Here is a 13,104-nt window from a genome sequence, read left to right on the forward strand (position 1 = left end):
GCTTGTCATTTCGTCTTCTGTAACGGAGCTCTGATAGAACAGATTTGTCTCCCCATACAGTGATCAGATCCAGTATCTCCCGTACGGTCCATGCTGGAGCTCTTTTTGGATTGGGACTGCATCGCCACCCATGCTGATCAGAACTCCACGCTGGGAAACAGGAAATGAAATTCAAAAGTTCGCGAGGCTTTTCCTGCTACATGGCCAGTGCATCCGAGTTCAGATTGCTTTCCAGAGCGGTCACAATAGTGCACTGTGGGATACCACCCGGAGGCCAATACCGTCGATTTGCGGCCACACTAACCCTAATCCGACATGGCAATACCAGTTTCAGCGCTACTCCTCTCGTCGGGGAGGAGTACAGAAACCGGTTTAAAGAGCCCTTTATATCCATATAAAGGGCCTCGTTGTGTGGACGGGTGCAGGGTTAAATCGGTTTAACGCTGCTAAATTTGGTTTAAATGCATAGCGTAGACCAGGCCCCAGTAAAAGACAAATCTGAGCCGACGAGCAGCATTATGTCACAGGAGCAGCGCTTAAGGCTTTCATGCAAACTGTCAGTGATGGCAATGTTGTTTCCTGCATTAGTAGGACTTGCCTAGCTCACTGAGAATGGTTAGGAGTATGATTTCTGATCTGAATTCAGCTCGCTAAAGTCTAATCTGACGATGTGTTGATTATGGACAGTGTAGAAAAGATATTCCATAATGAAAAGAGAAATCAGATACTGTAGGCATGTGACATCTTTCAGAAAATGATAATATTTAGTATCTCTCATGTGGTCAATTTTCATCTTAAAAATTAAATTGTCATGGTACCACAGTATGTTTTTCATGTATTCTGATATATTTTAAAGAGCTATTTCCACGATGGATAACCAGACCAACAGCAACAAAATAACGGACCAAAAATGTAACTTGACAATGGAAGAATTAATAAAATATCTGCATTTTTATATGTTAATCATGGCTGCGGCATGTGTGTCATGGAACATTACTATGTGTCTAACACAATGAGCCACATCATCTGAAGATGAGATGTAGTCAATTAAGCAAAAATCATTTTTTAAGAATTTGGGGTATATGATCCAAATTCTAAAAAACTTCGCAAAAGTATTGTCTGTAGGAAGATAAGACAATCACTTATTTCATAGTTACAGGAAGATAAAAAGTTGCTACTTTTTTGGGCAGGAGGGTAAGGAAATTAGGAGGCAAAGGAGGTTGAGGATTGCATACTGTCCAAGGGAAAAATGGTATTTGATAGTGGAATGATACATAATTTTGTGATATGTAATAATTGTGTACTCTGTTATTCGGTAGTAACCAGCAGAGATAGATAAACAATTAGAGTTGTATATTCAGAGACTTGCTTAAGCTAGTAAAACCTGATTGGAACAAATAATTTACAATCATCCAGGAGATAAACTTGTTGATACTTCATAGAAGGACAGATGAGAGTTTCCAGAGCTGAACCATAGTGGGCAGCCTAAATAGTCCAAACAGGTAAGGAACCAAAGCCATGGGCATGGTCACCACAAGATTAGGGGCAATAAAGAAGAAAAACACTAGCCTGGGTTAGTGCTAACCTGGATCCAGCTTCTGTTACCTTGTTCAAGTCACTTGGCCTCTCTTTGCCTCAGTTCCCTATCTGTAAGTGCTGAGGATAATAGCACTTCTTACGCTCACAGGGGTGTTGTAAGGACACCAGACATTAAAAACTGGGAGGTGCTCAGATACTACAGTGACGAGGGCATTTAAGTATCACAGACAGAAAGAAGAGAAAACATAGAGGCCAGATTCTGATACCCTTCCCCACACTAAACAGCATGTTACTCTATGAGTAGTCCCACTGACTTCAGTGGGACTGCTCATGGGGTTAGATACTATCCATCATGAATAATGGTATCAGAACCTGTCCCAGATGGGAAATGAATCCAGAGATGTGATGCCAAGAAGGAGTTCAGACATGCTGCCACACAAAGAGTAAGAGGAGGATGGGCTAAGCTTAGGTGAGGAGAGTTCACTAAACCTGGAACGCCTTTGTCCTCTTCACTATAACCGCACAGATTCTATCTGGCTAGATTACTATTTGAGGAATTCCAGGTCAGAGATGTTTTCCAGGCTGTTTCTTTTGTTTTAAGCTCCTGAAATCATAGAACCAATGAAGCCATTAGCAAAACTCTCATTGACTTCAATGGGGCCAGGATTTCATTCCAAGAATTTTTCTCTCTTGATTCTTAATTAATCTTGGTTTCAATATAATCATTTTGAGATTAACTTTGTTTGGATGAGGTACATTGAAGGGGAAACAACCTTCTGACCCCATAGGTGAAGAAACTGGGGAAAAAGAGATACCTAGCCTGGAGTAATCAGCCAAAGTGACACCTAAGTAACAGCTGCCAACTGTCACGTGGTAAATAAGCACCCTGACTTTCACAATAAGACAAAAATCAAGCTAATCCCATTTCAAAACAAGGCCAAAACAACAGAGCTGGCTCCAGGCACCAGCTAAGGAAGCAGGTGCCTGGGGCAGCCAATTCAAAGGGGCAGCACATCCAGGGTCTTCACCGGCAATTCAGTGGCGGGTCCCCCAGTCCCTTCTCTTCCTCTTTGAGCTGCCACTGAAGTGCAGCAGAAGAGGAAGAGAGGGAGTGAAGGACCCGCCACTGAACTGCCGCTGAAGAATGCAGCTGAGCGATTGAGCTGCCACTGATCTCGCCCCCCTTTTTTTTGGGCCACTTGGGGTGGCAGAAAACCTGGAGCCAGCCCTGCAAAACAAGCCAATCCCGAAGAACTCTAACATACTATGTGACTAGATCCCCCTGGCATGCAGTCTGGGACTGTGGTGGGCCCACTGTGCACTCCGACTCTTTCCCCTGCCCCATGCCCCTGCTTGCCAGGAGCTGATCAAAAACAAAAACAAGCTACAAGGCAAAAACTAGCTAACAAGCAACTCACAAGCCAATTAAGCCAAAAACAAACCTAATTTCTGTTTGGTTTTTTTCCCATGGTTTTGGCATGTCTGCTAAGTAAGTCCCAACCAGACATGGCTACAGTTAGTAGGGGCATGGGGAAAGCTAACCACTCACAAGGAATGATAGGACTAGGGATGGCTGGTAACATGGCACATGAAACTTGTCTCTGTTCTAACTCCTGCTTTGTTCCTTTTTTAAAGGCAGCGAGAGAAAGGAAGGACAGGGATAGAGACACGCTTTTTGTTATAAAATTCTGCATCCAGTTTATGAAACACAGTCCTACCTCAGGGGCTACGAAGTTGGCTGTGTAGCAAGGTGTCATGAGCAGTCCATTCTCTGCTCTCAGCTGTTTGGCAAATCCGAAGTCGCAGATCCTGATGGAATCTGGGTTTCCTGACTCATCCATGTAGAGAATGTTACTGGGCTTCAGATCTCGATGCACAACCTTAACGGGAAACAAACAAAAAATAAACAACATGGGCACGATTACATAGCTTGCAGGCTTGGTTACCATCATTATACATTTTTCCTGATGGTGAAGTGTGTGTATGGGGGCAAAAGAGTTCCTGCCTTGAAAGAGTGGGCCTTTGAAGAATGTCACTCTTTTTTTTTCTTTTAAATGAGTGAATTGATGGCATGGATACAGAATTGCACTTCTGTTAAAATCAGAAATAAAAATACAAATTGCATCCTCTGCTGATATATAAGAGGGAGGCAGATGTTCCAGTGGAAAGGCATCTCTTTTGTGGGTTAGCAGAAGGGATTACTATACAAATCCCTATAAATCCCTCAAAGCATAGGAAGCTCTTTGAATCTGAATGTTTTAATCCTTCAATTAAAAAAGAGAGAAGACTGCCAAAGGCAGAAAGCGTGGACTCATTTGAGTGTGAGGCTCTTTCTCTGGCTGCTCTTACCATGGGTGGCTCTCAACTGAAGGGAGACATTTTCATTTCCCTTCAATTCCCTTCCTAAAAATCCTTTGTGCAGTATGTATTTCACTAGAAGTGGCTGAATTTCAGTGGTGGGCAAATAAATGATATAAACTATATCAGCCATGCAAAACTCATGAAAATGTATCAGCCTTGGTACAAAATGAACTCATCCTGCTCATGATGATGATAATGGAAAACGTACTTTAGAGGCCCATCCAAAATGTTGCATGCCCCCGGCAAATGGGAAAGGAGAGTACTTCAAATTGCTATCTGTAGGGGGCTCGAATTTCAAAAGTTGTGCTATTAATTGGCTGTCAAAACCCTGTCCTATCAGATGTTCAAATCAGCATATAAGCTTAAAAAATGGGAATTTGTTTATGCACCTATATGCTGATATGAATGTCCGAGGGCTAGGATTTTGATATTTTATTGAAGAGCTCATATTTGCCCACATGGTGCTTGGATACTACAATGATGATTGTGATGTGAATAAATAATGCCCACATAGATTTGAAAATGAGAATCTTTGGCATTGCATAAATAAGGTATTTGGCCTGGAGAATGGCACGAGTGGCTTTAATCCCATTTCACAAACTGGACAAATCATTTTTAAATGTAATTATTAAATATTAAAACAATTAACCCTTTTCAAATTTCTTTGCACCTTTGAATGTTCATTTTGTGCAACCCCCCTATTTAATATTTATTTCCTGAGAAGCAACATCAAAGCTACTTTTCTAAGGGTCAGCTTTTATTAAGGTTGACATGGAGAATAGAGGTAATCATACTTACTCCTTGGGAATGCAGATAGTCCACCGTCTTGGTAATGGTGCAAAGGACAGCACTAGCTTCTCGTTCTGAGAAACACTTCTGTCGAAGGATTCGGTCTAATAGCTCTCCTCCTCGCATTAGCTCCATCACCAGGTACACATACTTCCCATCATCATACACCTAGAAGAGCAGAGGAAGCAATCATACATCACTGTTCCATTAGTCTAGCAAGTAATGATCACTCTGCGATATCTTGCCATGTTATTGCAAGATACTGCAAGAAGAAAACAGAGTTAATATAGGAGAAGTGAATTTTATACTCCTTGTATTTAACAACAACATAAAAATGAACTATTTATAAAAAGGGTTAATTACAGTAACTCCTCACTTAATATCATCCTGGTTAATGTTATTACATCACTGATCTATTAGAGAATATACTCATTTAAAGTTGCGCAGTGTTCACTTATAACATTGTCTGGCCACCGCCTGCTCGTATAGTACTTTGTCCACTACTTGCGGGATTCTCTGGAAGAGCAGCCCGTTGGAGCTAGTGGGTGGGGAATTGGAACCAGGGTGGACCAGCAGCCTCCCTAATCGCTCCCCTCCTCCTGCCCCAGCATCTTCCACCCACCCACAGGCCCCACAGATGAGCACTTCCCCACGCTCCTTGCCCACAACAATCACCTGTTTTGCAGTGTTCAGGAGGCTCTGGGAGGGAGATGGGATGAGCGAGAACACGATGTGCAGCCTCCCCACTCCTTCCCCCAGCGCCGCCTCATCCCTCCCCGGGCCTCCCACCCACCGTGATCAGCTGTTTTGCAGTGCGCAGAAGGTTCTGGGGGGAGGAGTGAGGACACAGTGTGCTCGGGGTGGGAAGGTGGAGCAGGGTGGGAAGAGGTGGGGTAGGCGTGAAACAGGGACAGGGCCTTGGAGGAAAGGGTGGAGTGGGGGCAGGCTTGGAGCAGAGCTGGGGGTTGAGAACCCCCTGGCACTTTGGAAAGAACAGCAAGAGGAGCAGCTGGATGATCCATCTTTCACCCTCTGACTCCACCACCTCAACCAAGCTTCATAATCATCATTGCTGAGTTTAAAACTTATACTGTATATGTATATAATGTCTTTTGTTGGGGAAAAAAATTCCCCTGGAACCTAAGCCCCCCACATTTACATTAATTCTTATGGGAAGACTGGATTCGCTTAACATTGTTTCACTTAAAGTTGCATTTTTCAAGAACATAACTACAACGTTAAGTGAGGAGTTACTGTACTTTCTTCTCATCTCTGAAGCAACTATTCATCGAACCGTGAGCTGCACAGAAACCCAGTTTTCATAATTTGCTATCAAGTCTGCAAAATATTAACAAACCAAGCTGCAGAAGCAGCACCTCCAAATGCAGCCTGAAATCTCTTCTGGCATTAGCCCAAACTTCCTCACAATTATTTGCTCTCTTCCATTTCTACAGAGTAGCACTTGCCGTTTTAAATATCAATGTTCCCTTTGTCTCAGAAGCAGCCAAACAAATTGCATTATGATTAGTCGGTACTTTCTTTCCGCAATATCATATAACATGTGCTTTGCTATTCGGGTGAATAAGTTGTTTGCATCAGCTTTTTGTCCAAACTGGAATATAATGATTTTAATTTCATAGCCCTTTGCTACACTGGACAGTTATATGGACAACGAGAATATCCAGTATTATAATGATCAACGCTAAACCATTTTGGAGGAGATACAAAGCTTCATGCTGCCAGTTTTAAGGCAATCGCTGACTCTTAGGGATTAGGATGAGACCTTAATGGGGACCACATATGCTGAGGGGTTTCTTGAACTTTCCTCTAAAACATCTAGTGCTGGCCACTGCTGGACACAGGATACTGGACCAAATGAAGATAAGTCTGATCCAGTATGGCAATTCCTGTGTGCCTGTGTGTACAGACTATGGATAATGTCTCTGTGTTTCTGTCTATTGAAACAAACACACACACACCACTACTCTCTAAGTGCTGGCAATGGTAGACTATTGTCCAAATGAATTGACTAGAAATTATAATGTGAGTATTAAATACAGATATGTCTGTAGGCCTGGCTTGATATACATAACTTGCCTCATTTCTTAGTGGACATCACTGGGAAGGCAAATGGAAAGTTAAATTGTAAACAGGGGCTTAACAAACAGTATGCTGGAGTCAAAATGTCTGTGCTGGCGAAGATTAGCAGGAGCACCTGGATGCTAGGGACATGCTGGAATGTAAAGATCAGTTTCTACATGGACAGAGCATACTGTACAGGGATTGGTTCCTGAAAACTTACCAAGCCTACCATGAAGCATATGGTACAATGTATGGTGATGAATACATGTGTTATTAAAAATGTATATAAGGTAAAGTTTTGCTGTGTAACTTTGGATGTGTAGTACACCCTACACGCACCCCCCCACGCTTGAGTCTGATCAACTCAGCATAGCTTTGATATATACCAAATAAAGGAACCTGAATGATGAGACTGGAGTCGAACTGAGTTCTTGGGGAACGAATGGAAGAGGTATCAGGAAAACTGCAACAACATCTACACACATTCTCCTAACATTCAGTTGGATACCCACCTGCAGAGTGCCAGCATTCTAGAAACATGAACATTCTGCGCTTGGATAGAATTCTACTGTATTGTGTTCTATTTAGGTTCTTATACCATGCTCATCACTGTAATCCCTGAGTGCCTAGAATCTCACGGTAGATCATTCCCAATTTCTGTAGCTCTTGGATAGATACGCACTAGGCTGTGCCTGTGTCCCTTAACGTTCCCCAATTCTTGGAATGGGGGAAGAAGTGGGGAAATAAAAAATGTCATATTTGATTTTTTGAAGTTCTGGAAGTCCAGATGATCACTTTTCCACAGCTTTCCATCTTCCACTGGAATCAAGGGCTCTCTGCTTTGTAAATACAATACTCCAGAAGCTCCAACACAAATGAGCTCACAGAGGTGTGTTTTCTTTAAGGTAGTGAACAAATCAGTAGTCTCCCACCCAAGAGCACACCACAACCCAGAAGCAGGCTTCCTCTTTTTCCTTTACTGCCATTTATGAGACAGCTAGCACTGTTAGGCCTCACCTATACTAGGGGATTTTAGCAAGAATGTTTTCCAATAGGGCTGCCAACAGGTGGATTCCTAGTGTTGACAAGACTCTGGTAGCTTACAACATTTCTACACCATGTTGACTAAAGCTGCTCAGAGAAAGGAGATAAACGCTAGAAGTCATTTCGGCTCTAGGGCTTTGGTGGGTGCTCCCTTTGGTGTAGCTTAGGTGGGGCATTAGCACTGATGAGAAGTCTTTACTGAAACTCAGTAGCATAGAGAAGGCCTTAGAGATGTTGTCTTTCATATTAAATGTTAAAATAAGCTCTCTTCTTCTTGTCTTTTCTGGTTGCTCACATGTCAGTTAAAGGCTTCCTGGCACTCAAGAAAAAAACAGGGGAAGCCCTACTGGCCTAGTTAACAATCCTCCTCTCAATAAAACAAGTACCTGAGGCTGTATGTCAACAGTTACTGACCAGGAAATAGCCATTCCAGTTATCTACCGAACCCTCGTTATTAGTGTTCGACAATCTACTTCAAAAAGAAGATTGAAAGATTTTGGTTATGAAAAGTCTTTTAAAATCAAATTAATTTCTATTCTATCCAGCCTTATGGGTCATTTCGAATATGCTTTTAGCTAAAGTTGACCAAACAGTATTTGTTGAATGCATGGTCTGATAATCTTGCCATTTTTGTGTCCAATAATTTTTCAACTAATTTTTTTTCTGGGATTCAAATGGCTCTCACTTTAAAATTAAAATGACTAGACATTAAAACAGGAGAGTTTCTCAGTAACAGAGCAGGTAAGCTTGATATTAAAAGGAGAATGGTTTAAAGCTGAAGTCCTCATAGACTACTCACATCTTTCAGAGTAATGATGTTTGGATGCTGCCCATATCTCAAGAGAATCTCAATTTCTTCAGAGGGGTCTCGTTTGCTCTTATCAATTATCTAGAATAAAGGAAACACAGACCAGTAAGATAGAGGCTGACAGCACCCATCCCAAGCACGTCTAATTTAAATGTATTAACATTTAATATTCTTCTGGTAATCATTGTTCTAGGACAGGACAGCCAAAGTGCTGTGATACCAAGGACCACACTGGCAATCTGCCAGAAAACAGATGGCACAACACCCAGCCTCCATTTTTATGCCTGTAACTTTGTGACCACAATTGTGATTACAAAGGGTGTAATTTGAACATTAGCTTCTTGAATAGTGTCATAAAAAATAAATGCAGCCAGCCATAACACTGGCTTGTATTTGCATCCTCCTCGGTAGATAAACAGGAATTGCTCGTCAGATTATTTTTTCATTGCTGATTGACCTATGAAAGACATTCACAGGCATAAAGGAGGTATAGCAGACTTAAGCTGCAACCCATTGTATTCATTATTCTCTGTGGGCCACACTAGGCCAAACTGTGGTCACCTCCATCCTAGGAAGAAAACATCAACTGCTTGGTACATCATCATTTTCTGTATTCAACCCATACATACATCTATTGCACTGTACAGGGGCATAAACAGTTTGACTAAATTCTAGTCTGTAGACAGCAGGCCTAAGGAAAACAGTATACCTGCTGCTTAAAAGCCACACCTGCAGATAGAGCCTGCTGCTAGGATGTCATTTATTTCTCATCGACATTTCTACCTGCTACATTTGGGATGTCAGTCAAAAAGGCTTGGTCACTTGCCCAGCTGAGTGCATTGCTTTCACTGCTGATTGTTAAATGGTTCTTCATTTCTTATATGTAAATGATAAACAAAAATAATTACAAAACAACTAGAGGAAATTAGCCTTACCCTGGAGTCTCAGCTGTAACTCCAGAACTAAAGTCTTAAGATCCATTCCACTATATAAGCCCAATTTTCCAAAAAATTTCTGGCCAGGAGAAATTCCAGCCAAAAGATGAGACACTCGCCCCTCCCTCTGGGAAGTTCTGGGGCACTACTAGATAAACTTTTGGATAATAGGGCTCTGAAAAAATAAATGTGACATTTTCACAAACTTGTAACTCAATAACTTTTGGCTCTTAAGACTTCAGACTTCAGATACATGTAGTTCTCTATGAGAACTAGCACAATGGTATAGATTTAACACAATTTCATCCACAACTAAAAACTTCTTAAAAGCACTGATTTTCTTAACATTGATACTTATTAGTGCACACCAGCTGTGGCACACATTTGCATTTATTGTGGAGATCAGCAGTTGGTGGCACACATTTGAGGACAGATCAGTGATTTGATTACAAGTCAACAATTGGTTCACACATTTTAAGTATATATCAACTGTCGGAGTGTGGGCCAGCAGTTCTGCACATGTGAGTAAATGCTGAGAAAAAGAAATCCTAAAAACAGATGGAAGGAAAAAATCCTACTAGCAACTTCTCCTTAGAATAGTGTTATTCATCTAGCTTAGGGGAACCTAGACAATGCTCAGAAAGACTGTGGATATTTTCACTGAATGAATTTACACATAGGACCCCTGAGTCTTAAAATGTCCCAATCAATCAGTAACTGTTTCATATAAAAAAGTATCCAAGGGCAGGTCCTCAGCTAGTGTAAGTCAATCTAGCTCCTTTGCAGTCAGTGGAGTTACCCAAATTTACACCAGCTAAGGATCTGGTCCCCTGGTATGTAGTAAGTAGAATGAGAGATGCCTTAACACGTTCTTAATTTGTTTTCATTACACACATTTCTATGAAAGAAAACTTCACGTAGTGCATATATTATAAAGCACCTAGGATTAATTCAGAAATACAAAAAATATATAGTATCTATTGAAATTCTATTTATCTTATCTCAAGAGAAGAGAGAACACAAATACACTTTAAAAATCTCAGTCACTGATCAAATACTCAGACAGCAACACTCAGCTATGAGCTACTCTGCAAATCATTTAATAATGAATAAGTATTATTCATGATGCTTTTGATCTGCAAATTGCTCTACACACACAATTAATCCTCATAATATTTATCGCCCACAGTTGTTATCTCACAAATGAAGGTAGATGGGTTAAATAAATGACTTGTCCAAACCCACAAAACACACCGTCAGAGCTGGGAACAGAACTCCTCTATTCCTGACTCCCAGGCCCATGGGCAGTCCACTAGGATATGCTAGAACAGATTGTCACTGTGATGATCCCTCTTTTCAACACTGTCACAGTGGTTTGCAGCTGAACTGTGACTGATAAATAACAAGGGAGATGGCTGCATCATGAGTGGCAGAAATCTTTCTCCAATTCAGACTGACTGCAGTATATGGAATTTTTATAGTCTTATGCTGCAGTGGCCACAGGGGCAAAGTTGTCATTTTGCCTGCCTAAATTCCTTCTGCACTTTCTTTTTCGCTTCCGCTACAAAATTGTTGTGATGTACTGGTAAACAGCAGCCAGGTTCCAACCCAGAGGTGGAGGCATTTCAGCAAAGGATAAAGTGATAAAGCCAGACAAATTCCAGTTAGAGGACACCAAGCAGATGATAGTGGAGGGCTGATTCCTCCAGAAAAGTTAGTTAACTTTGAAAGAAGAGTCCCGAGTTCATGATATATGTGGTGTTTGTGTCATGTACATAAGTGTTTTCAAACCCAATTAATTTGACTTAATGCAGTTTAACCCCCACATCCAGTGTAGACATGTCCTTAGACTTTTCCTCTGCTAACATAGACCAACCCTCATCCTGATCATTTTGCATTTCCTTTGAGACCATATTTCTTGCGCAATGAGTCTGATCTTTCTCCATCCTCCCCATATGAGGCCCCATAAGCCCTTTTGACTCTTTGTGCGCAAGGGATGAACTTTTTTCTCTAAGCCTTAATTGCAACTTTCACTCAAGTAAACACACACAAACACACACAGGCATGAGCACACCCACGAGTGTTAAAGTAAGATACTTCTATTGTCTGTTTCCAGTGCTGAGGTTTGGAATAATGCAAAAATGTGCCTCTATTGATATTTTTCTCTGTGTTTTTGTGGTGAACAACACTAACCCAGAAAGCTATCACGACGTATCAGTAGTTCAGCTGAGAACATACTAAAAGCTCTGTAGTGCTTTTGCAAATCAGAGCTAAAAAAAGCAGAAGGGTTAACTATTGTACTTCAGAAATTTAAGAAAGTGAGCCATACAGCCATTCCAAATAGATTTTTCTCCATGTGCCAAACACCCAGGGGTTGCTGAAAAGCTCATCTGTCTTAATTCTGAATGAAGCATTTCCTGAGCAGAGTGGGTTCAGTGCAGATTGGTATATGGTGTTTCTTACTCTTTGACTAATACAACCTTCATGTATTTTACTGACTAGCCGAAGACAGGTATATTTCCTTCCAGGAAGAATTTAGGGCATAAACCTCATGACATTTTAAAACAGAGGAGGCTCCAACTAAAAAATAATACTGAACCCTTTTACTTTATCTAGGTTAGGAAGCAAGAGCAAGTATGAAACAAACATTATCTCAGTCCTAATTAACAATGTGCCCCAGTCCATAAGTGTTCTGCATGTAGAACATGCATGGGCTTGTTAGTCCGTACTTGTTAGATAGGAATTCTACGCATGGAGGGCTTGTAAGATCAGAACTATAAATTCTAGATAAAAAAAATGGTAGCCAGTTCTGCCACTCTTACTTCTTGAGACAGATCTAATGAAACATTTCTGGAGGTGGCACTGTGATTTAACCCCAGGTGTGCCACTACCATGGCAAGACTCTTTCAAATGCAGACATTCAGCTGGAAAACTGGCACTTGAACAGAGATGTACCAGATTCTGAGGGAACACTACAGGTGTATTATATAGCACTGAAATGGTTAAACGTTAGAGCTTGGAAAGAGGGACCATAAATACCTCCCTTTGATTAGCATCAGGGAAAAGATGCCAGCTGTGCAGAGAAAAGGAAGGAGAATATTCACATTGTCACTGCTTAAAGCTGCTTTATCTTGTATAATGTGCTTTGAAGTATTCTTAAGAAGCCTGTTGGGGTGGATGGGTTAATCACATTTAACAGAGTTGTATGTCACTGTACCATATTATATGATTTATAAATGCTTTAAATGGGGGAATAAAAAAGAAAATGAATTCCATGGGTTTGAACACACTATTTATACCTCACATCTATGGCACATTTCATATTCACATCACCTTGATCAAATGGTTCCTTTAGCTATAGATAGGATAAACATCACTTTTGAAGAAAAGAGGCGTAAGAGCATGTGCAGAGATTTTAAACTGGCTGGTTCATCTGTAATATTAAATTCAAAGAGAAGTGACACAAAGATAGAACTTTGCTGCTGGTTTCCATTTCAATCATCTTTCTTTCTAAAAATAAGTCCTATTTATGTCAAGCATTTGTTT

The 13,104-nt window shown here is 41.0% G+C and overlaps 1 protein-coding gene across 4 annotated transcripts in view; it reads right to left on the reverse strand.

Moving 5' to 3' along the window:
* RPS6KA2 (ribosomal protein S6 kinase A2) overlaps window positions 1-13,104 on the reverse strand; it is a 464,767-nt gene that overhangs the window by 23,569 nt on the left and 428,094 nt on the right. For all 4 annotated transcript variants that reach the window (XM_075064103.1, XM_075064105.1, XM_075064106.1 and 1 more), the window contains 3 exons: window positions 8,615-8,704; window positions 4,699-4,857; window positions 3,258-3,419 (listed from right to left, as the gene is read on the reverse strand). In XM_075064103.1, the coding sequence (XP_074920204.1) occupies window positions 3,258-3,419; window positions 4,699-4,857; window positions 8,615-8,704 (411 nt within the window). The remainder of the gene's footprint in view (window positions 1-3,257; window positions 3,420-4,698; window positions 4,858-8,614; window positions 8,705-13,104) is intronic.

Source organism: Chelonoidis abingdonii, chromosome 3 (genome assembly GCF_003597395.2).
Source record: "Chelonoidis abingdonii isolate Lonesome George chromosome 3, CheloAbing_2.0, whole genome shotgun sequence".
In the NCBI taxonomy this organism is placed as follows: domain Eukaryota; kingdom Metazoa; phylum Chordata; order Testudines; family Testudinidae; genus Chelonoidis; species Chelonoidis abingdonii.